Source organism: Gouania willdenowi, chromosome 13 (genome assembly GCF_900634775.1).
Source record: "Gouania willdenowi chromosome 13, fGouWil2.1, whole genome shotgun sequence".
Taxonomy (NCBI): Eukaryota; Metazoa; Chordata; class Actinopteri; order Blenniiformes; family Gobiesocidae; genus Gouania; species Gouania willdenowi.
In genome coordinates, this window is record NC_041056.1 from 41,853,083 (window position 1) to 41,880,383 (window position 27,301).

A 27,301-nucleotide genomic window follows, 5' to 3' on the forward strand; every position below is an offset into this window, starting at 1 on the left:
CACCATCACATCCACCATCACATCTACCACCACCACATCCACCACCACCACCACATTCACCACCACCACCGCCACCACATTCACCACCGCCACCACATTCACCACCGCCACCACCACATTCACCACCACCACCACCACCACTACATCCACCACCACCACCACCATCACATCTACCACCACTACATCCACCACCACCACATCTACCACCACATCTACCACCACCACCACCACCACCACATCTACCACCACATCTACCACCACTACATCCACCACCATCACCACCACATCTACCACCACTACATCCACCACCACCACATCTACCACCACCACCACCACCACCACCACATCTACCACCACTACATTCACCACCACCACCATCACATCTACCACCACCACCACATCCACCACCTCCACATCTACCACCACATCTACCACCACCACCACCACCACTACATCCACCACCACCACCATCACATCTACCACCACTACATCCACCACCACCACATCTACCACCACCACCACCACCACCACATCTACCACCACATCTACCACCACTACATCCACCACCATCACCACCACATCTACCACCACTACATCCACCACCACCACCACATCTACCACCACTACATCCACCACCACCACCATCACATCTACCACCACCACCACATCCACCACCTCCACATCTACCACCACCACCACCACCACCACATCTACCACCACATCTACCACCACTACATCCACCACCATCACCACCACATCTACCACCACTACATCCACCACCACCACCACCACATCTACCACCACTACATCCACCACCACCGCCATCACATCTACCACCACCACCACATCCACCACCTCCACATCTACCACCACATCCACCACAAAAAAAAAAAAAAACAGGTTACACTGCAGACCTGTTTGGAACTCTTTGCCAAAATAAAGTGCACAACAATATTTTGGTTTTAATAATAATAATAATAATAATAATAATAATAATAATAATAATAATAATAATAATTAATAATAAATTGTATTTGTAATGCACTTTACATTTGATACCAAATCTCAAAGTGCTACAGGATTAAAATAAATAAATAAATAAATTAAAAAAAACACAACAACAACAATAATAATAATAATAATAATAATAATAATAATAATAATAATAATAATAATAATAATAATAATAATAATAATAATAATAATCATCATCATCATCATCTACAGGACAAACTGACAAAACATTTCAAAGCAACAATAAAGTGTTTTAAGTTTCCTTGTAGAGCAAAAATAAATGCAGCAGCTCTGTTGATGTTTAAATGTAAAAATATAAAATATTATTCTAAAAATAACTTTCAACAACAGGACAAAAAGATAATGTAGCAACAGCAATTACAATTACCTTTATATTTAATGAATGGAATCCACTTGAACATTTCAAAAATCAAATGAACTATATCCCTAAAGAATTTGGTCCCATCATCAATAATAGGTTATTTTAATAAAAGAAGGACAGGACATGTTTATTGAGAGTATAGTTACCCATTATTCTCTCCCATGGGTGTCTTTCCATTTACACAGCGGGACGTCAAACATTAGAGTCCAGCAGCTCAAGTGGGCTCAACAAAGGGTAGATGGTACACACACACACACACACACACACACACACACACACACACACACACACACACACACACACACACACACACACACACACACACACAGACACAGCTTATTAATACATGTTTGGTAACTGGAGGATTTCTATAAACTAAGACTTCTAAAGGCTTAATCTACCTGAAGAAGAAAAGAACAGATTTATTTCAGGAAAACAAATACAATTACAATGTACGTATGTGTGTGTGATTAAGCTTAAAACAATAGCATTCATGTCTAGTATTTGACTTGGAGAATTGTTGAATTTGCATAATTTTTTCATAAATATTGCAATTTGTATGAATTTCCAGATGACATTTGTGAGAAATTGCAGAGTTAGGGGGAAATAAATAAGCTATAACAAAACATTTGTAATTTTAAAAAACACTGAAATTGATTTCAAACTTCTGCATATATGAGGTAAATTAATTGAATTTGGGAATTTAGAGAAACTGGAAAAATTGGAACTGAACAATATAATGGTACGATATTAGTATTTGGCATATCACTTTATGCCAGGTGTTCTCAACCTTGAGGTCAACCCATTTGGGGCTGCGAGACCCTAGGAGGGGGTCGGCAGATGCCTTCAAGAAACTTAAGAATTTTTTTTAACAATTTCTGCCAATTTTTGCTTATTTTTAATTTTTTTTCTGCAACAACACCTACTTTGCCATATTTTAGCTTATTTTCATCACTTTTTCTTGCCATATTTTGGCTCCTTTTAATGTATTTTTGCTACATTACTCCCATTTCTGCACATTTTTTTCCACTTTCAAGACATGTTCAGCACTTATAAACCCTTTCCACCTAATGTCACATATGTTGACCCATTATTGTCACTTTTCACATCTTCTCACCATATTTCATGCTTTTTTTGTTGCCACTTTTAAGCCAATATTGACACATTGAACCCTTTTTATTACTTGTTGTCTAAATTTATAGCCACTCTAATTTGCAATTTGAGTGCTTATTTTTTACCCCTTTTCTCTAACTACAGCTTTTTTGCCATATTTTAACCTATTTTCATAACTTTTTCTTGCCATATTTTTGCTTCTTTTAATGTATTTTTGCTACATTACTCCCATTTTTGCCACATCTCCATCAAATTTCAATGTTTTTTCTGCACATTTTTTTACTTTCAATACATGTTCAGCACTTATAAACTGTCACATATATTGACTCATTATTGTCACTTTTAACCTCTTTTCACCATATTTCATGCCTATTTTTTGCCAATTTAAACATTCATCATTAGTCATGCCCATTATTTGCCAGTTTAAACTAAATGTTCTAATATTGACACATTGAACCCTTTTTACCACTTTTTCTGTCTGTATTTTTTGCCAATTTACCCATATTTACCATTTGCCATGCCCATTATTTGTTTTAGCTAATTGTTATTACTTTTTAAATTATATTACCCTAACTCCAAAACCTCAAAAGGTTGAGAACCACTGCATTATGTCGCCCTTCCTTCTGTCGTGTTCTTTTCAAGTCCATGTGGATTAATCTAGCCTGTTTTCCTTTGCCTTCTATAGCCAAACGAAGCCTCATTCTCAGCTCTCACCGAGCAAGTCCAGTGGAGGAGAGTTTAGCGTGGCCACCATCTTCGCCTCATCTCGTTCTTGGTTCATCAGTAATCCCAACCTGAAAAGAGAGAAAGGTTCAACCAGAAGCCTTTTCTATTCTAATGAACATCATCCAAGCTGCCAAACCTTATTGAATGTGTTTATTTTTTTTCTTTTCTGCTCTCTGTCGTCACAGATCAGTCCAAGCAGTCCGTCGTTGACTCACTTTACATTCTCAGTTGTTCTGGTAACTTGGTGGAACACGTTCTAGAGCCTCGACCAATCGGCAGCGCTCAAAAGCTGAGTGATGACACCCTGTTAGAGCTGGATACGTGTCCCAAGGCCTGCTGGAATCTAGCCAGGTAAAAAAACCAACAACAACGTATGAATGTCACATTGTGGGGGAAGCAGCTTTGATCAGGGTAGGGGTCAATTACATTTTTCAGTTACAATTACGTTTCCAATTATCCATGTTCAATTACCAACATTTTTCTCAATTCCAATTAAATTCCAATGATTTTTTTAAGCTTATAAATTCAATTACAATTATGTTCTCAGTTCCAAAATTTCAATTTCAATGAATCACAATTACTGAGCCTGAAAAAAACAATCTTCCTCTTGTGTTAGCTTTCTGTTAGCATCACTTACGATAACTCAGCTTAAATCAGCCGTAAAATACACTAAAAACAAATATCTATCATCTAATTTCTTTCCTATCTATTGGTTTCCTTGTTAGGCTTCATAATCAATAACATTATTGGTTTTAATATTTTTTGTGTCACTTTACCCTAGATTTATATTTTTAATGGTAAATCATGGGAAAGGTTGATATGCAACATATTTTAATATTTATTAACTACATGTGTGTAGAACTGTACATAGAACTGTAACATGGTTACACAGTTTTACGTTAAATTATAATTAACAATTTTTATTTAATTTTCATGACATTTACAAATTCAGTTATCTAAACTCAATTACAATTTCATTATGATTACCACAGCAGCAGATTTTTTTAAAAATTGCAATTACTATTATAATTACACCATAATTGTAATTGATGATCTGAATTATAATTGAGTCCAACCCTGGCTTTGATAGCGTAACACCTTTTCTTTTCCTGGGTAGGACTCCACACTGGAACGAGCTCCAGCCTCCGTTCAGCTCCACACATCCACTAGTGTTGGCGTCAGATCTGGTTCAGAACTATCAATACAATTTATCCGGTAAGTGTTAGCATGCTTTAGCTCCACACCCCTGATCTACATGGAAATACAAGGCACAACAAAACATTTGATTGATTGGGAAAAGAACACAAAAACAGTTTAACTGCGTAAATGTTTTTCTTTAAAATGAGAGTTCCAATAAAATCTTGCAGTAAAATGGTAAATAAAGTGGGGACAAAGCCAGGACGGGACAGAGCCTGAATGACTGGCCTTGATCTCGTTGCCTGGCTCTTTATTTGACAAGCCAGACTGATTAAAAATGCAACATGTAAGGAAAAGAGGAGGAAAGGGAGATGATGGGTTGGGGTCAAGCCAGACCGGAGCCTCCAAGACGGAATGATAAAATGGTGGCGCCAACTCATGGTCACTATCTCCACCTGTCCATCTGAGGCAGAGGCGGAGGCAGCTGCTGGCGGCACAGCCTAGATGAGACAGATAGAGCTGTGCACGTAACAATGGCAGACAAGGTGGTGCATGACCTGCTTAACAAAGCTTTTCTGCTCACTAAAGTAGCACTTTCATACTTTATCTGTCCTGTATTACTGGACTTCTGTAAGGAATCGTCTGATTGAATTTGTAGGGGAACCATTGGTTTTTGTATTATTTGCTAATTGTGCAGACTGGCTGGCTTTGACGTCCTCTGGGACGCTGGAGCTCCTGACAGGCTATTTCCTCATCAATAGAGCAGAATGTTTTAAGAAACAGGGACTGGAGCAGCAGGCGTTTGGTAAAGAGAAAGTGTGGCTTTTCATTGTGTCAGTGTTTGAAGAGCAGCACAATAAACATATTACAAAAATATCACAGTTTTAAAACCAAATCAAAAAGTGTGGTTATTTTGTTTTACCAAAGCACACATACAGAAAACCCAAAAACCAGACAAGCAGCGTTTTTATGTTTTAAATTTAAATCTTCTGTTTGTGTAATATTTGGATATTTACGGTGAAACTATGGACGAGAGCTCCATGTTTTATTCTCACCACACAGAGGGGACACACAGGTGGGCGGATTTTTATTCTGCAGCGTTTGATGAAATGATCTAATAGCATGTTGTCCACCTCACACCAATGCTAAATTGTTGTGTCGATGACGTTTCGTTAAAGTCCGTGTAAAGCAGAAATAAATGTGTGTTATGAGTTTGTCACACCACAGAAACATGTCATTGACCACTGAGCCAAATTTGAAAAATTAGTTCTCAAAATGATGTTAAACAAAGCACTTCTTTCTGCTCTTTAACGCTGGGGGCGTGTCAGGGTTATCCTGAACACAAAAATTGGAAATACAGTTTTTTGAAGCCTAGCTCCACAATTAAATTGTAAATGGTTGAATGGCTTTGTACATGTTTTATTGAATATATTTATGACCTATTTGATGTATTTAGAAGAAAATTTCTAAATTTGCTTTACACAGTCTTTAAAGAGTTATTGATGCCAGAAGTCTGAATCTGTGAATATCTGCCAGCTTTATCCAACATTGTTACGGTCTAAATAGTATCCAGATAATCTGGTGACGGACTATTGACTGTGAGGTTGGTGTGAGGAACAATAGATGTTTGAACTTTTTTGACACATTTGACACTTTTGCAAAAACAATTACAGCTCCATTTCTTTTGGTTTTGATTTATTTATGTATTATGTATTATGTATTGTACCAGTTCATCAGTAATGTGACGTCTGCGCCGCTCCTTTTTTTTGTCCGGGAGTAAAAGTCCGCCCCCGTCTGTGGGTCCCCTCTGTGTGGTGAGCTGAAAACACGAAGCTCTCGTCATAGTTTCACCATAAATATCTAAATATCACAAAAACAGAAGATTTAATTCTAAAACAGAAAAATGCTGCTTAACTGGTTTTTGATTTTTCTGTATTTATGGTTTGTTTTTAGGTCAGTTAAACAAAATTACCACACTGTTTATTTGTTGTTTTGATTTGGTTTTAAAATGGAATAACCGAAGAACAAAGGGGACACAGATTAGTTTATTACTTTGTTATCAGTCAACTTTAACTTCACTACATGTACCATTTTATTTAGTTTTAGCAGCCAGTAATGTTGGATCAGACCCACCTACAGGTTTAAGATATAATCAGATTGAAAAAGAGGCAGCTGGGTTAAACTTTTCACTCTAGATTAAAAAAATACATGGAACCGTTTTATTGAGTTTCAAAAGGATCCAGTTCACAGCAACTACTGTCACCTCAGATGAACAAGGACAATTTAAGGTGGTCTCTGCATTTCTGGCTCATAAACTCGTCGTCTTGGTTAATATCTGTGTTCCAATTGGGATGACAAAACATCCATCTCTGCATCCATCCATCCATCTTCTGCCGGTTATCCGTAGTCAGGTTGTGTGGGCAGCATCCTGAGCATGAAAGCCCAGGCTTCCCTCTTCCCGCCCACTTCTTCCAGCTCTTCTTGGGGGATCGCGAGGCATTTCCTCTGGGTCTCCTTCTGGTGAGACTCACCCTATCTCTAAGGGAGAACCCAGCCACCCTACGGAGGAAACTCTTTGCGGCCGCATGTACCTGCATCTTGTTCTGTTGGTCATGACCCAAAGCCCTTGACCATAGATGAGGGTTGGAACCAAGATCGACCAGTAAATGAAGAGCTTTGCCTTTTAGCTCAGCTCCTTCTTTACTATCTGTGCACCAATCTGCCTCTTGATGTCTTGCTCCATCCTTCACTCACTCGTGAACAAGACCCCGAGGTTCTTGAACTCCTCCACTTGGGGCAGGATCTCATCCCCAACACAGAGAAGGCATTCCACCTTTTTCTGTTCGAGAACCATGGACTCGGATTAGGAGGTGTGGATTCCCATCCCGGCCACTTCACACTCAGCTGTGAATCTATCCAGTGAGAGTTGAAGGTCACGGTCTGATGAAACCAACGGGACCACATCATCTGCAAACAGCAGTGATGCAATCCTGCGACCCCCAAACCAGACTCCCTCAACGCCCTGGCTGAACCTAGAAATTATGTCCATTAAAGGTATGAACAGAATCGGTGACAAAGGGCAGCCCTGGATGAGTTCAACCCTCACTGAAAACCAGTACGACTTACTGCCAGCAATGTAGACCAAGCTGTGACTCTGGTCATAAAGAGAACAGACGGCCCGTATCAGGGGGTCCGATACCCTATACTCCCTGAGAATCCTCCCCAGGAATCCCAGAGGGAATAGGTCAAATGCCTTCTCCAAGTCCACAAAACACTGGTTGGACAAACTCCCATGAACCCTCATGGACCTGTTGAGGGTGTAGAGCTGGTCCACAGTTCCACGACCAGGACGAAAACCGCATAGTTCCTCTTGGATCCGAGGTTCGACTATCTGGCAGATCCTCCTCTCCAGAACCCCCGAATAGACCTTACAGGGGAGGCTGAGGAGTGTGATCCTTCTGAAAGCTGAACACACCCTCCCATCCCCCTTCTTAAAAATGGGGACCACCACACTGGTCTGCCAGTTCAGACGCATTGCCCCAAATGTCTACGCGATGCTGTAGCTTCAAGTCAACTAAGGGTGCAACGATAAGTCGACATTGTCAACAAAAATTGATAACAGAATTAGTTACCGACAAATGTAATTGTCGACAATTGTCGGTTTCGTCATCACCGTCTTCTTCAAGCTCTAGACGGAGCTGAACGTTGATTTTCTTGAGGTATGTACAGTACATTACGAACGTGATTAGAAGGAGATAAATTGTCAAAAACATTCCCACTATGTCATCCCACAAGAGATACCATAAATTGCCATGTCGGAAATTAGCGAGGACCACGGGCCATTTGTCCTCCATTTAGCAAAGAATGCCCCCAAAAACCTTTGTGTCAACAACTTATTACTCTCTGGAGTGGAGCGCTGTTACCGGCAGCGCACACCACGGAGTCTCCGTGTTGATCGTTACCGTGATAAAAACATTTTTTAAGCTTCATCACCCATCCCTAGTCTGGGAGCATTTCACCCTTGACACAATAAAAAAAGCTAACCTGCCCCAAGCCAAACTTAAAAGATTGTAGCAACATAGAGCAAATAATTGCAGGATTTATCATCTGATTAGTCGATTAATTGTTTAAATAATGGATGACTAGTCGACTATTAAAATAGTCGTTAGTTGCAGCGCTAGTGTTAACCATGACAGCCCCACATCATCCTGGGCCTTGAGGAACTCTGGGTGGGTCTTATCCACCAGATGAGCTCAGCTTTTTAACTACCTCGATGAAACATTTACTGGTAAAATAATCTCACAAGTCCCAGATCTGGACTCACAACTACCGATGTTTGATGGAGACTTCCAGAGAGTAATTAATCCAGGACTAGATCGTTCTTAGCCAACGTCCAGAAATCTTTCCAAAAAGGATTAAAAGCTTTCAGATTCTATGGATTAAATGTTAAGTGTTGGTGCCTAAAGCGTACCATAGAAGCAGTCCAGACCACAGACATCAAACCTGGCCAGCAAAGACTCACAGCTCCGTCTGCTCATCTACAATGAATACAAACGGGATCGTTTTCTTCCAAGTTGTCTGAGGTTTGCTTTCAGTGCAGCTGTCCTGGAGGAGGAATAATGCAGATTCAACACATGTACGGGCTAAGTGGCCATGTCCCTCAACAGGATCCATTTGACATGTAGGACCCCCAGAAGGGCTGTTCCATTAAGCTACTGGCCAATAACCAGCCCCTGCACCACATGGAAACAACCATCTGAGAATAACCACGTCCATGTGTCAGTAGACGAGTGAAGCACAAAACGAATCAGGAAAAAGCTGCTATTCCAGCATATTTCATTTACATCTATGCGTGTGTGTGTGTGTGTGTGTGTGTGTGTGTGTGTGTGTGTGTGTGTGTGTGTGTGTGTGTGTGTGTGTGTGTGTGTGTGTGCTCCAGATGTGCAGATGACGGGTTGATTCTCTGCTCTTCTGTTAAACACACTGACTCCTGCCTCAGGTGAAACACGTCTGCCTGTTTTAATCCCATAGAGGTCTCGTCTCCGTCCTCCCTATCCCTACCTTATTATATTGGTGCAGAGACTTTTATCACAGTGGGCAGGGCCACAAACATGTGATTGTATCTAATCAGAGGGTCACATGATCAACATTCATGTCAGCATTTAGAATAAAGATCAATCAGAGCATTAACACAGGAAACAACAAAGGGTTTGTGTGTTTTTCCATGTTTTTGGTGTCAATTTTGTGCATTTGTGTTGTAGTTGTATTTACTTTTCTGTTATATACTTAGTTTTTGTAATTATTCTGGTTATTTTTGTTACCGTTTAGCATATTTTCTGCAGTTTGTTTTTTCAAGTCATTTTTGTGTATTTTTGTTGTCATTTTTTAAATATCTGTATTTTTTTGTTTGTAGTCGTCTCGTCTGTTTTTGGGTTAATGGTGTGTATTTATTTTGTCATTCAATAAATGTTTGTGTTATTTTGTGTATTTTTCTGTGATTTTGTGTATTTTTGTTCTCATTTTGTAAATTTCACTGTTCTCTTTGTGTATTTTTAGTCGTCTTGTCTATTTTTGTTAATTTTGTGTATTTACATTTTTTTGTATTTTAGTTGTCATTTTGTGTATTTCTGTTGTCGTTTATTGTCTACTTTTTCTGTGTATTTGTATTGTAGTTTTATTTAATTTTCTGTTTGTTTGTAGTCGTCTGTTTTTTAATTAATGTTGTGTAGTTCTGTTGTAATTCAATATATGTTTGTGTTATTGTGTGTATTTTTGTTGTCCTTTGGTGTATTTTTCCGTAATTTTGGAATTTTATTAGGTCATTTTTGTTGTCATTTTATAAATATCACTGTTTTTGTGTATTTTTTAGTCGTCTTCTCTTCCTTGATAATTTTGTGTTTTTCTGTTTTCTTTTTGTGTATTTGTCTGTGTTTCAGCATGTTTTTTTTTTAGTATTTTTGTCTATTTTTGTTTTGTACATTTTTCTGTTGTTGTCTTTTATGTTTTTTTTTGTAATTGTTTTGTATTTCTGTAGTCATTTTGTGTATTTTTGTTATCATTTTGGAAATATCTATAATTTTTTGTTTGTTTGCAGTCGTTTTGTCTTTTTTGAGTAATTTGTGTGTATTTCTTTCAATTTGTTTTTTTTTTTTTAATTTTGTGTATTTTTGGGAGTCATCTTGTCTGTTTTTGGGTTAATCAGGTATATTTAATCATTTAATATATGTTTGTATTATTTGTGTATATTTTTGTTTTATGTTTTTGTTTTTGTTTTATGTATTTCTCTCTAATGTAAAAGTTTATTTGCTGATTTTGTCATTTTGTGAATTTCACTGTTCTCTTTGTGTATTTTTAGTCGTCTTGTCTGTTCTTTGGTTAATCGTGTGTATTCCAATTTTCCTTTTGTTTATTTGTTTGTAATTTTGTACTTTTTTAAAAGTTTTTTTTGTCTATTTTTGTTTTGTAACACATGTGCCCCTATCTGTAGTGATCTATTACTCAGTTTTACCCAAACTGGTTTGTAGGTTTCCTTAATAAACCTGATGCTCCTTGTGTTTTAGAATCATTTTTCGGACTCGCTAATTATTATAACTTTGGAGATATAATCTGGATTGAATGTTTCTCATTATCTGTTTGAACAATTTACACCAGTGTAATTAGTTTTACTCTTGTTTTTTAAAGCAATGCCTCTGAGGAGCAAAGACGTGCGTGGTCAGCGAGAGTCGTCTGACAGACTGGCTTCAGATCACAGTCGTGAGGTTGACGAGGAGTGGCTCTCTCAGGTGACTTTAACCATCACTACATTACAGGTTCACCTGTCAAACTGAAGAACAGACACAAATAGACAAATGCTGTTCTTCATTAGAAGATATGATGTCATTTAAAACAATGATCCTCAACCTTTATCAGAGTGGGGACCCCCAAAATAAAGGTCCCAGAGAGTGGGGACCCCCACTGTAGCTGAAGGTGGTTGAACACAGACATGAGCATTGAAGAACAGTCATGTGGAGACAGGACCATCTATGATGATCCATTGTTCTATGAATCTGTGATAACCACATTTATTTATTCATCTGAATAATATCCACTGTTATCCAGGAACGTTTATTATTATTATTATAGTCATCTTAAAGATGGAAATCCTGGTTTTAATCACTAATAAAATGGTTCAAAGTGACCAAAAATGGTGGAAAAAGTGGTGAAATGGGATTTTAAAAACCACAGAAATTGGTTAAAAAGTGGTAAAAAGGGTTCAAAGTGTCAATATTGGAACAATTAGTATAAACTGGCAAATAATGGTGAATTGCAGAAGTTTGATTACTCTATTTTAGCAGCTATAGAAGAGTTTTGTTGCGTTGGGAAATTGTTCAATTGTTTCCTGATCGAGATATTTCCAATTTTGTTTATTTTTAAATATTTATGTTGTGAAAATTTGTGTCCCATAAATAAGTCAAATATTAGAAATGAACAGGATTTAATGATTGGAGAATTGTTGTGACCTGAGCTGATAATGTGTTTATTTTCTGAGCTTGATTTAGATTCCTTGAAACTTGAAAAAGCTTTTTTCTGCTCATTTTCCTTTTTTAAAAAAATCACATTTTAAATTATGTTTGAGACAATACATTGTAATAAAATTAAAATTAAAAGGCTCTGTCATCCTCTCAGATTACTGAAAACCATTTTCTATGTATGAATTAACTTAAAGTAATAATCTGTGTATCATACTTTTTAAACATTCTATAGTACAGTTGTTCTCAAACTTTTCTGCTGCGCCCCCCATTGTTTTTTAGGTCCCTTAATATAACAACATTTCAACAAAAGGTGTATACATGTAACCATTAAGGTAAAACATTTGACTATTTTACTCCAAAATGTATAAAAACAACATAAAACATTCAATCATTTATTCTAGAAGAGTAATAATAAAGTTGTTTGAGTGCAAAGAAAAATACATGTGCTCTGCATGGTCGTTCTTGTGCCCCCCAGTTTGGGAACCACTCTCACAATACATCATCATGTAGTTAAAATATGAAATATTGTCTGTGTGCTACTGAAACTGTTCCTCACAGGATAATGTACTTAGCAGTGGGAAATCCAGACAACTCACTGGAATATATGCAGTTGGTTGAGCTATGTTAACTCTCCTAGCACTTATTCATGGTGTCAGCGAATAAGGTACGACATTTTCACCATCAATAATTCTGCCACGTCCATAATTGATGAGTTGAAATGCACATCACTTAGTCTGAAAAGCTCCAGTTCAAATCAGCCCTGATATTTGCCAGAATCACATCTATCCCTGCCTTTTTTATTTTTTATTTTTTTGGTGCTATCCTGGTGCTATTCTTGTGCTATCCTGGTGCTATCCTGGTGCTATCCTGGTGCTGTCCTGGTGCTATCCTGGTGCTGTCCTGGTGCTATCCTTTGATCACTGCCACTTCTCCGTGAAATTCTGATGCCTTTTCTGCACATTCTTCACATTATTGACCCATTATTGTCACTTTTAACCTTTTTTCCACCATATTTAATGCTTTTTTTGATTTGACATGCCCATTATTTGCCAGTTTAAATGAATTGTTCCAATATTGACACTTTGAACCCATTTTTTTTTTTTTTTTTTTACCAATATTTCTGTGTTTTTATCCACTCTAATTTGTAACTTTTAACCAATTTCTGTGGTTTTTAAAATCCCATTTCACCACCTTTCCCACCATTTTGAACCCATTTTATTAGTGATTAAAACAAGGATTTACATTTTTAAGATGACTATAATAATAATAATATTATTCAGATGAATAAATAAATGTGGTTATCACAGATTCATAGAACAATGGACCATCATTTTACTGACTTTATGGATGAACCCCAAAAATCTCTCCCCTTTATTCCCCCTTATAGATGGGGCCTTTATTTTGGGGGTCACGGGCTGAAAAAGGTTGCGAACCACTGCTGTAGACGAATACACAGAAGTGTTTTTACTTCATTCTTTCTGTGATTTCTTGTGTTTACCCCAAAAACTCTGACAAAGTGACTTCCAACACATTTTTGCTGTTTTCACTGAAATAAGGACAGTTTTTTTGATGTTTTTACACAAAAAGATCTGAATTTAGATGCAATTGAATGTGTTGAAGAAACACAAGAAAAATCGTCTCCAGCGGCTTTAAGTGCAAAAAGATTTCCTTCATTTCCGTAGGTGGAGATCGTGACCCACACTGGTCCCCATCGTCGCCTCTGGATGGGTCCCCAGTTCCAGTTTAAGACCATTCAGCCTTCAGGTCAAACCACAGTCATCTCCTCCTCTTCCTCAGTAATTCAGTCCCATGGGTCAACAGATGTGCAGCAGCCCCTGTTGGACTTTGACACAGATGACCTGGACCTCCATAGCCTCAGGTACTGGAAAACTATCACCACAGCCCACAGTGGGCTCTCGTAGGTGTGTACTTTATTAACAATCAGAAACAAACAAAGATCGCCAACTCCTTTGGCTGTATGTGTTACACATGTTTGTACAGTCTACCAAAAGCTTAGATATATGTAGGTACTACTGACAGCATTAGGTTCAGTCATTGAAGATTTATACAACTTTTATTTATAGTTAAAGTTACAGACATTGTGCAGGGCAAGGAAGGTAGTGAGCTAAAGCTGCACATAGAAGTCTTGTGGAAGCAAAGTAAGGGATGAATGCTAAGCATTCCCACGAAAAGTACAATTATAAAAATAGGAAGATTTTAGCAACATTTTAAGATGCAGGATTAAAGTTTTAACAGCATTTTTCTTCAAAGTTTATGAGCAGCAGCTGTCACACTCTAGCAGGTCTAATCAAACACTCTAAAGCTTGCAAAAGCTGCCTGATTTGCATTAAATGGTGAATTACATTAAAAGTCAGAGAGTTAGTAGAACATTTTAATCTGTGAATGGTGTATGACAAACTGGGTCAATTATAAAATATATATACATTTTATTTTGTCAGAGCTCAACCTCGACAATGCACTGAACATATATTTGTAGATTAGAAAGTTGACAACATTTTGGTTCTAAAATTGTCTGAGTTAAAAATGTGCAGGGATATAGTAGTTTACAGTAAAAGCTTAAAATATTACATTAAATGTAAACGTGTTAGCATTCCCACAACTAGAGGTATAGGTTTAGAACTGTCTATTAACAGGTTTCCTGGTTTATTTTTAATATTCTATTTAATGTCCCTCTAGGATCCATCCTGTGCACTCAGAGCCCGTCAGCATGCCTGGCTCCTCCCTATTGGCTGGAGATCATCATCATCATCATCGTGGGCCGGCCAACATCATGGATGCTGAACCAGGTAGGGAGCTGGAATTTAAACACTTTTCCACACTTTCTCTAATGCTACACACATCATAGTTTATTCAAATCTAACGTTTTTAATTTTAACCTAAAAAATATCTTTATATTTACAAAATGAATGCTACTTTTTAAAAAGTGTACCCCAACTCCTGCTCTCCTTCATTCTTAGTTAGAGGAAGATTCAATTATTTTCTGCATTGAACATTTTAAAAAACTGGCGATCAATGGAAGTTTAGTTTCAATTTTGTATTAATTTTTTTACCTGGTGTGCTCATGCTGTCGGAGATCAACACTAGATATGTAGTGCAATCTTTTTACGATCATCAGCAGTCCTCCTTAAGGAAGGGTAAGAAACACTTTATTATAGGGAGGATGTAAAAAGAGAGGGCAGTGTTACACCTGGGTGGGGGAAGGGAACAGGGGAGAGGGAGTCAGGGTGGGACGATGGAAGGGGTGGGGAAGAGTCGACTCTTTTAAGGTGGGAGTGCAATGTGATGTTATAGTTGTGCATATTGTGTGTGATCGAGGAAAACAGACGAAAGGAATTAATTTTCTGAATTCAATAAAAAATCAATCTGACCCATATTTTAAAGAAATGTACTTTTTTAAATCATGAAACGGAAGTGCCTCTGTTTTGGAACAAATTTCACCATTTACTATTATTATCAACTATGTCATATTATTTATTCATTATTATTATTATTATTATTAATATTATTATTATTATTATTATTATTATTATTATTATTCACTGGAAAATGTTTAGAAAGTGTGACTAATGGACAAATAATACTAATAGTTTCTAATTTCACCCATATTTCCTTTCCAAATCTCTGGCTTCATATGTGAAAAGGTTCTGGTTCAACGACAGGTGGAGCTGATGGTTTAATACATAAGTGTCAAACTGGAGCCAAATCTGTCTCTTTAGATCTTCAAATTTTCACTATTTATCATGTTTAGTATGATTTCAGGAAGTTTTAACCAGTAAAGTATCAAAACAGAGAATAATGATGAAGTTAAGGCCAAACCAGTAGAATCAGAGTAATTGATTTTGTGAGTGTTTGTGCTTCTATCACATTAATATTCTGGTAAATGACTGAATCAATGAAAACAATAAATGATCTTAAACAACTCAGTAGTTTTTATTTCAATCACTGAGTGCTAACATAATGTGTAATATGAATAAATAATTTTATGATGGCATTGTTCATAAAGCACTAACTTACATTTAACTATATTCATGCTTTTATGGATTTTAGTAAACTTTCTAAAACAAATGTGTTTTTGTATTAAAATAAAAACATCACTTAGTCCAGAACATTCCAGAGAAATATAAACTGAACAGTGTAAAATATTTATAATATCTGTGGAAATCATGAAATAAACAGAACAACTGATGAAGATGATGAATTTAGTCTGAAATAGTTTATCTGTAGCAGCGCTTCTAGCCCCGCCCACATCCTCTACTTAACTGCTACTTGTTTAGTATTGAGATGCTAGCTGCTATAGTACATGTTAGCATTGAGATGCTAGCTGCTACATGTTTAGGATTGAGATGCTAGCTGCTACATGTTTAGGATTGAGATGCATTGAGGTGCTAGCTGCTACATGTTTAGCATTGAGATGCTAGCTGCTATAGTACATGTTAGCATTGAGGTGCTAGCTGCTACATGTTTAGGATTGAGATGCTAGCTGCTATAGTACATGTTAGCATTGAGATGCTAGCTGCTACATGTTTAGGATTGAGATGCATTGAGGTGCTAGCTGCTACATGTTTAGCATTGAGATGCTAGCTGCTATAGTACATGTTAGCATTGAGGTGCTAGCTGCTACATGTTTAGGATTGAGATGCTAGCTGCTATAGTACATGTTAGCATTGAGGTGCTAGCTGCTACATGTTTAGGATTGAGATGCTAGCTGCTACATGTTAGCATTGAGGTGCTAGCTGCTACATGTTTAGCATTGAGGTTCTAGCTGGTTCATGTTTAGCATTGAGGTGCTACCTGCTACAGTACATGTTAGCATTCAGGTGCTAGCTGTTTCATGTTTAGGATTGAGATGCTAGCTGCTACATGGTAGCATTGAGGTGCTTTACTGGTAGGTCGTACAGCTTTGGTCCAATGAAATAAAATAATCCACTTGAGATTAACTTTTCATAAATGTAAACATAAAACTTGTACAATAAATATTTGCAGAGATATAGAAAGTTTTGGTTTTTGACACAACCTTGACCTTGACATTTTGGCTCCAGAAACGATCGACTGCACATCCTTGACATTGTCCCTATGGGATGATATGTCATTAGTGCTGCATTAAGAGCCTCGGAGAATTTTCAGTTGCCAAATACAATTACGCCATAACTGTAATTAATGACTAATTATGCGATTCCAATGATAATTGAAAGGAACCCTGGTCTATAGACACAGATATATCTATAGACAGTGGAGGAGGTCACATCCAGGCTCAGAGATGAAGGTGATGTTTATCAGCGTTTGTCGGGAGGTTTGATGTTGTTTTCTGTCACAGGTTTGGCGCCGTTTCTTATCTCGCTTACATCTGTGTGTGTGTGTGTGCGTGTGTGTGTGTGTGTGTGTGTGTGTGTGTGTGTGTGTGTGTGTGTGTGTGTGTGTTTTAGATTTTAAAGTGTTTGAATGCTGTCTAACGTATTTGTACAAGTTTAGTGACACAATTTAAGACACAGGTGAGATTTACAGTAAGAATGATCTTTTTTTTCTTCTCGTATGTATTCTAAGAGTATAAATAAATTCTTTATGGACTTAGTGAAATGAAAGGCTGCAGTTTTCCAGCCAATGTGATGGGACTAAGTGTGTGTGTGTGTGTGTGTGTGTGTGTGTGTGTGTGTGTGTGTGTGTGTGTGTGTGTGTGTGTGTTTGTGTGTGTGTGTGTGTGTGTGTGATGCACAGAGTGAGACAGAAGGCAATCTCTCGCCATCGGTGACTCACTTACAGTTAGTCAGTCTCCCCTGTGTCTGCTAGCATCTTATCTCACTTCATACACTCGCCTTATCTCTGCCTTCCCTGAGGTGTTAGAACACCATCTGCACACGCACACACACACACACACACACACGCGCCACAAATGAGTTACACAGTTTTTTCAATCTTAACTCAGCACTGTCTATTAAGAGGACAAATAGTGTGTGTGTGTGTGTGTGTGTGTGTGTGTGTGTGTGTGTGTGTGTGTGTGTGTGTGTGTGTGTGTGTGTGTGTGTGTGTGTGTGTGTGTGTGTGTGTGTGTGTGTGTGTGTTTGACATAAACTTTAAATATTTGCAGAGAAGGGAAACCTTCATCAAGCAAAGATACAAACATGTGATTGTATCTGATCTGAGAGTCACATGATCATCATTCATGTCAGCATTAGAATAATAATGACCAATCTCAGCATTAACATTAACACAGGAAGCGACACATAGTTTGTGTTGTCATTGTTTTTTTTTTTGTCATTTTTTAGTAATACTTTGTGTTTTTGGAGTCATTTTGTGGACTTTTTTTTCCTATTGTAAATGTTTGTTGCCCTTTTTTCAGCAATATGTGTTTTTTTAAGTATTTTTGTGTAATTTTTATTGTCCTTTTGTATATGTTTGTTTTCTTTTCTTCTGTAATATGTGTTTTTGGACTAATTTTGTGTATTTTTTTGAACAATTTGAGCCCGTTTATGTTTATTTTTACCCTTTTTCTGCAACTACACCAAACTCATCATATTTTAACCTATTTTCATCACTTTTTCTTGCCATATTTTTGCTTATTTTAATGTATTTTTGCTACATTACTTCCATTTCTACATCACATTTCAATGACTTTTCTGCACTTTTTTCCACTCTCACTTTTAATCTCTTTTCACCATATTTCATGATTATTTTTTGCCAGTTTAACCACATTCACCATTTGTCATGCCCATTATTTGCCAGTTTAAACTAATTGTTCCAATATTGACACTTTGAATCCTTTTTAGCATTTTTTTTTTTTACCAGTTTCTGTAGTTTTTAAAATCCCATTTCACCACCTTTTCTACCATTTTTGGTCACTTTGAACCATTTTGTTAGTGATTAAAACCAGGATTTCCATCTTTAAGATGACTATAATAATAATAATAAACGTTCCTGGATAACAGTGGATATTATTCAGATGAATAAATAAATGTGGTTATCACAGATTCATAGAACAATGGACCATCATTTTACTGACTTTATGGATGGACCCCAAAAATCTCTCCCCTTTATTCCCCCTTATAGATGGTCCTGTCTCCACATGACTGTTCTTCAATGTTCATGTCTGTGTTCAACCACCTTCAGATACAGTGGGGGTCCCTGCTCTATGGAACCTTTATTTTGGAGGATCACAGATTGAGAACCACATTGTTAAAAATATGAACAACGCATTTAATGATGAGCTCTTCCAGGATGAACCTGCACCTGTGCTTCTTTTGCTTCTTTTAATGATACACATACCTCAGTAATCTATACCATACAATTACTTTCTGCTCCTATAAAGGAGCTTTGTCTTCTCCAACTGTGATCACATATGCCATCAATGGCATCTCTTCTTTACGACAAACATCCGCTTTCTTCAGCAGCTACTGCTGCTAGTCCTGCGTCTCCCAGTGGATTCCCAACAATAGGTGCCATTGTCACTTCCCTCCACCCAGCCTCTTCATGGCCTAAAGGAGTGTTCAGTGAACCACTGGCTCGTGAAAGAATGCTACAGCTATCATCACTGGGTTTGGTGTTTTCTGGGCCATCAATAGCAGTGATACAAAGTCGAGCAACATTTATTCTAAAGGAGAGAGACAACAGAAAGGAGATTCTCCTTAACTGATGTCTTTGCTTTGGGTTTTAAGACATTAATAGAAAGAGACTTTAATAACTTTAGTCAAAATATCACAATATTTAAGAGGGAATTACAGTTTAGGAACCAGTGACACCAAATAGAAACATTACGGAGAGGAATAATATGGTGGAAAGCAAATGTTTAGCATTGCTAAACATGGTTTTATCTCCTACTTTTTTTTTTCTCATACATGAACAATCTCCAAACTTTACACAAAGCTCCAGGAAGCCTCTAAAGTTCAACATTTGGAAAATGTATAACAAATAAACCACATGTGCTACAAATTTGCAACTTTTACCAAAATGTAGCCCCAACACCAAAGAAACCTTGGTACAATTAAAGCTATTGCAAATTATGAAGTCCATCACTGTGTTTTTATCAAAAAAATGTCCCTAATATTTTTGTTCCATTGGCACCAAAACTGTCTCCAGCTCATCTTCAGAGAAGCCTTAAAAGGCATTAAATTCGTGAATCTAAAAATAAAGCCTTAATTGTCATTAAAATGTCCATAAATGTTCCAAAAGTCTTGAATTTTAACACATAAGTAATTTAATACATACATATGATTTTATGACTGTAATTAGTCTCACATTTCACAATTGATGGTAACATCTGTTTAAAAAATGAATAAAAAATAATAATTACCATAATGTTGCACAATCACGACAGTAGAACTAACTACAAAACAGTGACGTGGTTGCTGCAGAATGTACATTTAACAAAAAATGCCTGTCCAATGAGATTTTCCTTAATGGTTTTTATTTTTTGTATTTTTGTTTTGAGTGATTTTGATTATTTTAGTCTGTTTTATTTGTGTACTGTATTTTACTGTCATTTTGTGTGTTTACTTTGTGTTTACTGTGAAGTTGGTCTTAAACTGAATTTCAACTGGCAATAAAAAGTCAGGACTGAATCTGTGGGAACCCTGTACACAAACCATTTACATGTTTATGATTTATTAAAAACTGAGCCTACAGGGCATCAAAATTTTGACTGTAAACGGTTTTGTAAACATACACTTGGTAAATACGTTTTCAATGTTCGTTAAAAAAATGACCACATTTTGGAATCTTGGATTATGATGTTTGGATAATATCTAAATTGATTTATTATTGTCATTATTATTACTACAGTATTATTATTATTTTTGTAATTATTATTATTTATTTTTATTTTTGTTTTTTTTTACAGTATTTACATTTTCACTCTATTTCTAAAAATTTTAGTCAATGCAAAAATGTCATTTTTAAACAATAGATCATTGTTTAAAATAAATGACCATCTCCATTCCCACCATTTAAAAAATATATATTTTAATGTTCAAAGAAGGTTTAAAGAATTATATTCTTGATTTATCTCATTTTAACCAAGTGTTCCCTGATTATTCAATATTCACACTGTACATTATTAGTTTGATTTGATCAGCACTTTTTGAGATATGGATAATGTAGTGAGGAGTGTGTGTCCTTATTTATCTTTCATTTTCATTTTCCAATATATCTGTAACTCCATCACATAGAAAGGTAAATATGGTACAGTAATAAGCTCCACCTACTCTCTCAGAATATAGAAATAGATCTGCTATACATCCTATATATCTGGTGGACATGTCAGCTCCTCTAAATAGTCACAAAGTCAGTGTGTGTTTGGGTCTGGAACATGTTTGGGTCTCGGGTGTACGCCCGAGTATGTTTGAGCTTTTAGGTTATGAAACAATTTTTTCTTTATGTGATTTCTTCATTTTCATTTCAGACCCCAACGTTAGGTTATTTCACCACTTAAAAATGTTGAAAATCCTGGCTCTGTGTCTAATAATCATTTATTGTTTATTCGTTTTGCACAAGTAACATAAAAAATATAAAAACCACTGCATCATGAAAACATAATGACGCACAACCCCCCCACCACCACCACTAAAGTGTCCATATCTCAAAAAGTATTCATCCAATGAATCTTAAAATCTACAGTGTGCTAATAGAATAATCACGGAACAATCAGTAAACATTTCAGAATTTTTTGAGACCGAAGTGCGTGGCCGTGGACCTTTTGATTAGTCATATATATATATATACATTGTTTGTTTTTTTTTTTTTTTTTACTATTTTCATTGGCCCATAACTTCATGTGGGAATGTAATAAAATATCTGATCTCAGTTTTAATTTACAGTATAAAGATTACTCTTTATTGTGATATAAAACAAGTCTTCTTTATGCTACTTCTTCATCTTTATTTTTGAAAAATAAGGACCCACAATAATCCACCACTCCCCCCCCCCCCACTAAATTGTCCATATCTCAAAAAATATCTCTTAAAATCCACAGCATGCTTATAGAAAAATCACGAAACAATTGGTAAAATTTGAATTTTATGAGGCCAAAGTTCGTGGACCATTTGTTGGAATGATATGGAACAGCCCGATTTGCTCTGAAATGTATTTGAGTTTTCCTTGGTTGCAACAGGAAGTGCATTAACCAGCGTTAGTGTGAGGCTTTGGGTCTGTAGGGCAGGGACAGTTTAGCCACATGTGACGAGCATGTGTGTGACGGAGGGACTTAAAGGTGTGACAGGGACTGATACAGATGGCTGCTGATGGCGTTTTTCCTGCTCTCTTCTGTCGTCTGCACTGGACGGAATGCCCCGGCAGCTTCAGTGCTACACGTGTGTGTGTGTGTGTGTGTGTGTGTTTGAACGCCAGCGTGCCATAATGTGTGCGTGAACGTCCGCAGGGCCCTGAAGGCTGAGCAGCTGCTCGTTTTAGTGACTGAATGGATTTCTGATGTGTGTGTCTGGCATCTGCCACGAGTTCACCCACTGCAGATTGAGGGCATCTCCGTGTGTGTAAACGAGCTGTGTTGGTGTGTTTCGCTGCTTCACTTGCATTAAAGAACTGCTTGAATTATATAATTTACAAAACAATTGAAAGCAGTTTAGATCTATATCTGTCTGTGTGAGCTTTCTTTCTCCTGGCTCCATCTACCAAACTATAGCGGGGGTCCTCACCCACTGACTGCACTTCTGGGCCCTTTAATGCTCCCAGATCCATTACAGCTGTGGTTCCCAAACAGGGGTACAGGGGCACATTGCAGGGGGTATTCAGAAAGATTTGACAATACTTAGAAATAATTATGGAATGTTCCGAGTTCCTTTTTTTAGGCTATTTTTGGACAAATTCAGCAGAAACTGACATTATTATAGTACTATTGCTGAATAAAATACTATATTTTCTTGTCATTTATTGAAACATAATTATTTTATGCTGTAGAGGTATTTTATCACACTTCTGACAATAGGAGACAACGAGGCAAGACCTGTATTCACAAGGCAAATACGTATTTGGCAATTGAAGATTGAAAGATTTTGCAAAAAATATAACCTGTATCTGGATTTGTTGACAAGTTTGTTCTTTTTACTAATTAAGATGAAATTAGAAATGCAGGAAAAACAAAAGACTGACCTTGACCTTAAATATGACCTTTAGCGAAGGTTAAGGTCACACATTGAAAGGAAATGTTGTTCAATGGTACCAGTCTGTGTGTCAATTTGTGGCCATAAGTATTTTTTTGTTTTTTTTTTGTGCCGTCATGATCTTTGACCCATACTCATCGTTTACTGGTAGGTCGTACAGCTTCGGTAAAATTAAATAAAATACTTCACTTGAGATGAACTTTTCATAAATTTAAGCATCAAACTTGTGCGATAAATATTCGTAGATATATTTCATTATATTTGTTTTATTGATTACATCTTAGGGAACCAATGTTTTGAACCAATGTGACACAGTTAGGGGTTTAGGAGAGCCCGTTGTTCCACAAATGAAAAAGCATAAGAAATTATGAGGGAACTTATGATTTGACAAAAATGCAAAGTGGTACACTGGGAAAAAAAGATTGGGAACCACTGGATTCCTGTTTAGCCTGGGTTTGTTAGAGACTCAGTTACTGTGAGTGGCCTCAGGGAGGCGCTGTAAGAGACTTAGTGGTGGAAAGTCTTTTGTGTACGACGGGATATTGGGGCACTACGAGATTAAAGTTGTAATATTTCGTGAATAAAGTTGTAATTTTATGAGAGTAAAATTGAAATACAAACCGAAAGTTGTGTGTGTTGCGGTCACGCGTGCGTTATGGAGAACGTGGAACATTTAGTGAGATGATATTTCTCTCTATGTTTCACACATGGTGAAAAACTGAGCCTTTTGGCCCATCATCACTACATCGTTACAATTCTAAGGATTTTAGACACTTTGCAGACGTTTGCGTTTGTTCCATTATTCCATTATTGTGGAGGAGGAAGTGGATGGAAGTGGTCGACTTCAGGCTATAAGATGCTTTCACTTCAACAGGGATTTCTCAGCACTGAACCAGTCAACTGCCAGTCTTCTTCAGAGGTGTCTGCTGATAGTGCTTGACTTCTGTGTAACAGACGCCTCTGAGGAAGACTGGCAGTTGACAGTCGAAACATGTCAGGAGGTCACAGTAAATTTCCTGAATATCAGTTGTTTGAATAAACGAAACCTTAACATATTAAAGTGTCTGCCTTCCATAAAAAGAGCTAATAAAGATCTCAGGATGTAGACTTTAAAGACACCATGACAACGTTATAAGACGTGTCCTAGATTGGACTCCAGCTCCACGCTGAGCATTCATCAGTGAGGAAGTGGAAAGGGAAGAAGAAGAGGAAGAGGAAGGGCCATTGGCTGTGCCACGCTGTCATTCTCGTGACCTCAATCTGCATGGGGCTCCGTGCCAGGCTGCCCATTCCTCCATCTGTTGGCCTCTCCATCAGATGACAAGGAGACATCATTAACCAGAATATTATTCCCTTTAGTTACTATTCTGTCACCAGACACACATGAACAATACATATCATATCTATCATTACACCCACAAAAATGTCATTATGTCTGATCTGAGGGTCACATGATCAACTCATGTCAGCATTTAGAATAACAATCAATCAGAGCATTAACACAGGAAACTACAATGGGTTTGTGTGTATTTTTGTTGTTGTTTGTTAGCAGGATATTTTAAAAAGTTCCAAACCGATGTAAAAGCATTTTGGTGAGCTGATATACGATGTCATACAGAGTTAGTATGAGTAGTACGTTAGTATGAGTAGTACGTTAGGATGAGTAGTACGTTAGGATGAGTAGTACGTTAGGATGAGTAGTACGTTAGGATGAGTAATACGTTAGTATGAGTAGTACGTTAGGATGAGTAGTACGTTAGGATGAGTAGTACGTTAGTATGATTAGTACGTTAGGATGAGTAGTACGTTAGGATGAGTAGTACGTTAGGATGAGTAGTACGTTAGGATGAGTGGTACGTTAGTATGAGTAATACGTTAGTATGAGTAGTACGTTAGGATGAGTAGTACGTTAGGATGAGTAGTACGTTAGGATGAGTAGTACGTTAGGATGATTAGTACGTTAGGATGAGAAGTACGTTAGTATGCGTAGTACGTTCGTATGATTAGTACGTTAGTATGAGTAGTACGTTAGTATGAGTAGTACGTTAGTATGATTAGTACGTTAGTATGAGTAGTACGTTAGGATGAGTAGTACGTTAGTATGAGTAGTACGTTAGTATGAGTAGTACGTTAGTATGAGTAGTACGTTAGGATGAGTAGTACGTTAGGATGAGTAGTACGTTAGTGTGAGTAGTACGTTAGTGTGAGTAGTACGTTAGGGTGAGTCGTACGTTAGTATGAGTAGTACGTTAGGATGAGTAGTACGTTAGGATGAGAAGTACGTTAGTATGCGTAGTACGTTCGTATGATTAGTACGTTAGTATGAGTAGTACGTTAGTATGAGTAGTACGTTAGTATGATTAGTACGTTAGTATGAGTAGTACGTTAGGATGAGTAGTACGTTAGTATGAGTAGTACGTTAGTATGAGTAGTACGTTAGTATGAGTAGTACGTTAGGATGAGTAGTACGTTAGGATGAGTAGTACGTTAGTGTGAGTAGTACGTTAGTGTGAGTAGTACGTTAGGGTGAGTCGTACGTTAGTATGAGTAGTACGTTAGGATGAGTAGTACGTTAGGATGAGTAGTACGTTAGGATGAGTAGTACGTTAGGATGAGTAGTACGTTAGGATGAGTAGTACGTTAGGATGAGTAGTACGTTAGGATGAGTAGTACGTTAGGATGAGTAGTTCGTTAGTATGAGTAGTACGTTAGTGTGAGTAGTACGTTAGGGTGAGTCGTACGTTAGTATGACATTTACAACACAGCCTCATTCTTCCAATTTTTTTTTTTTCTTTTCGTTGTTTTTCAATATCTTTGTTTTTTAATGATTTCCACATTTTTCTTTGACTCTTTAATTCAGTTTCATTTTTTTTTTCTCACGTCTCATTTCAAAAAGACAAACTGAGTTTAAAAATCACACAATATTTTACTTTGCTCTCATTGTTTTACTTTAACTCTGATGCTGTGTTCTGTCTGATATAATCTGATTAATGACTGGTTAAGAGGACACGTCCAAAGACCAATCACCATTGGGGACATAATAATAACTGAGAAACAAATGACTGTGCGTTATTGTAACAAAACATTATTATTTCAATCTTTTTGAATGTACAACCATTGTAGCACTTTTTAGGGAATCCCATTGTGTGTGTGTGTGTGTGTGTGTGTGTGTGTGTGTGTGTGTGTGTGTGTGTGTGTGTGTGTGTGTGTGTGTGTGTGTGTGTGTGTGTGTGTGTGTGTGTGTGTGTGTGTGTGTGTGTGTGTGTGTGTGTGTGTGTGTGTGTATTTACTCCAGATAGACTCTTGGTCTAGATTGAAGATATGATAAAGTGTGAGCTGTGTCAGAGGGAGTGCTATTATGGAAGGTTATCCATTCTGTCCTCACCTGCAAATTATGTCTTGCCGCCATTAAAACGAGAGTGCGTTTAGAGTCGCTGCAGGAATGTGAGGAATGTTGACCAAGGAATTTTCTTCTAAACTTCCTTCCCCTCTTTATCCTTTTTCGGTTCGTGAAAAGATTGGTTGAAATCCATCAGGGATTTTCTTCCTTTCTGTTGTCTGCTGCTTGTCCGGTCAGTTCATGGGGGGAGAGATGCTCAGTGGGGAGGCCCAGACGGTCTTCATCCCACCACCTCCACCTGGAGCGAGACCTCTCCCTTGACCTGGAGGTGGTGAGTTGATTTTCACTGGGGGCCGATAGGATAACATCATCTGCAAACAGCAGAGATTAAATCCCCTACCCAACAATGAAGCAGAGAAGAAGAGCTCTCCTTATAGGGACCTTTACTCTCCCTTAAGTAATGCATGGCTGATGCTCTGGTGGCTGAATTTAGCGAGTAAATCCCAAACTGCCACCCAAAATTTTGTCTTCATTGTCTCCCACCAAACCTCAGAGTTGGAACTGTCGCCCCCTGCGGTCACAGATTATTTTTGGGGGCACAACTTTTTTAAACTCTTTTGATAAATGAAAGAGGTTTACATCGACAATCTTTCACTTTTCCTGATTTTTTCATCCCAACATTAGGTTGTTTCATCACTCGCAAATATTTTTAATCCTTTACGTGAGGCCATTGTAGCGTGGCTTTGTGTCTTGTCTGTATCTCAAAAAGTATTAATCCAAACATTATAGTGTGTCTGTATATGTAATCAAAGAACAACTGGTAAAAATGTCTGAATTTTTTGTGCGTGGGCCATTTGTTGACGTGACATGGATTGACCCATTTGTATTTTAGTAACAAGAAACTTTATTTGCATGTGATTCAGTTTGATATTTTTCATCACCTCGTCTTCTTGAT

General features: G+C 37.3%; 1 protein-coding gene across 3 annotated transcripts in view; it reads left to right on the plus strand.

Moving 5' to 3' along the window:
- The window catches only part of bcas3 (BCAS3 microtubule associated cell migration factor), a 295,046-nt gene that overhangs the window by 52,319 nt on the left and 215,426 nt on the right, over nucleotides 1–27,301 (plus strand). For all 3 annotated transcript variants that reach the window (XM_028465308.1, XM_028465307.1, XM_028465309.1), the window contains exons 17-22: nucleotides 3,195–3,319; nucleotides 3,421–3,586; nucleotides 4,353–4,450; nucleotides 11,054–11,154; nucleotides 13,566–13,762; nucleotides 14,581–14,690. In XM_028465308.1, the coding sequence (XP_028321109.1) occupies nucleotides 3,195–3,319; nucleotides 3,421–3,586; nucleotides 4,353–4,450; nucleotides 11,054–11,154; nucleotides 13,566–13,762; nucleotides 14,581–14,690 (797 nt within the window). The remainder of the gene's footprint in view (nucleotides 1–3,194; nucleotides 3,320–3,420; nucleotides 3,587–4,352; nucleotides 4,451–11,053; nucleotides 11,155–13,565; nucleotides 13,763–14,580; nucleotides 14,691–27,301) is intronic.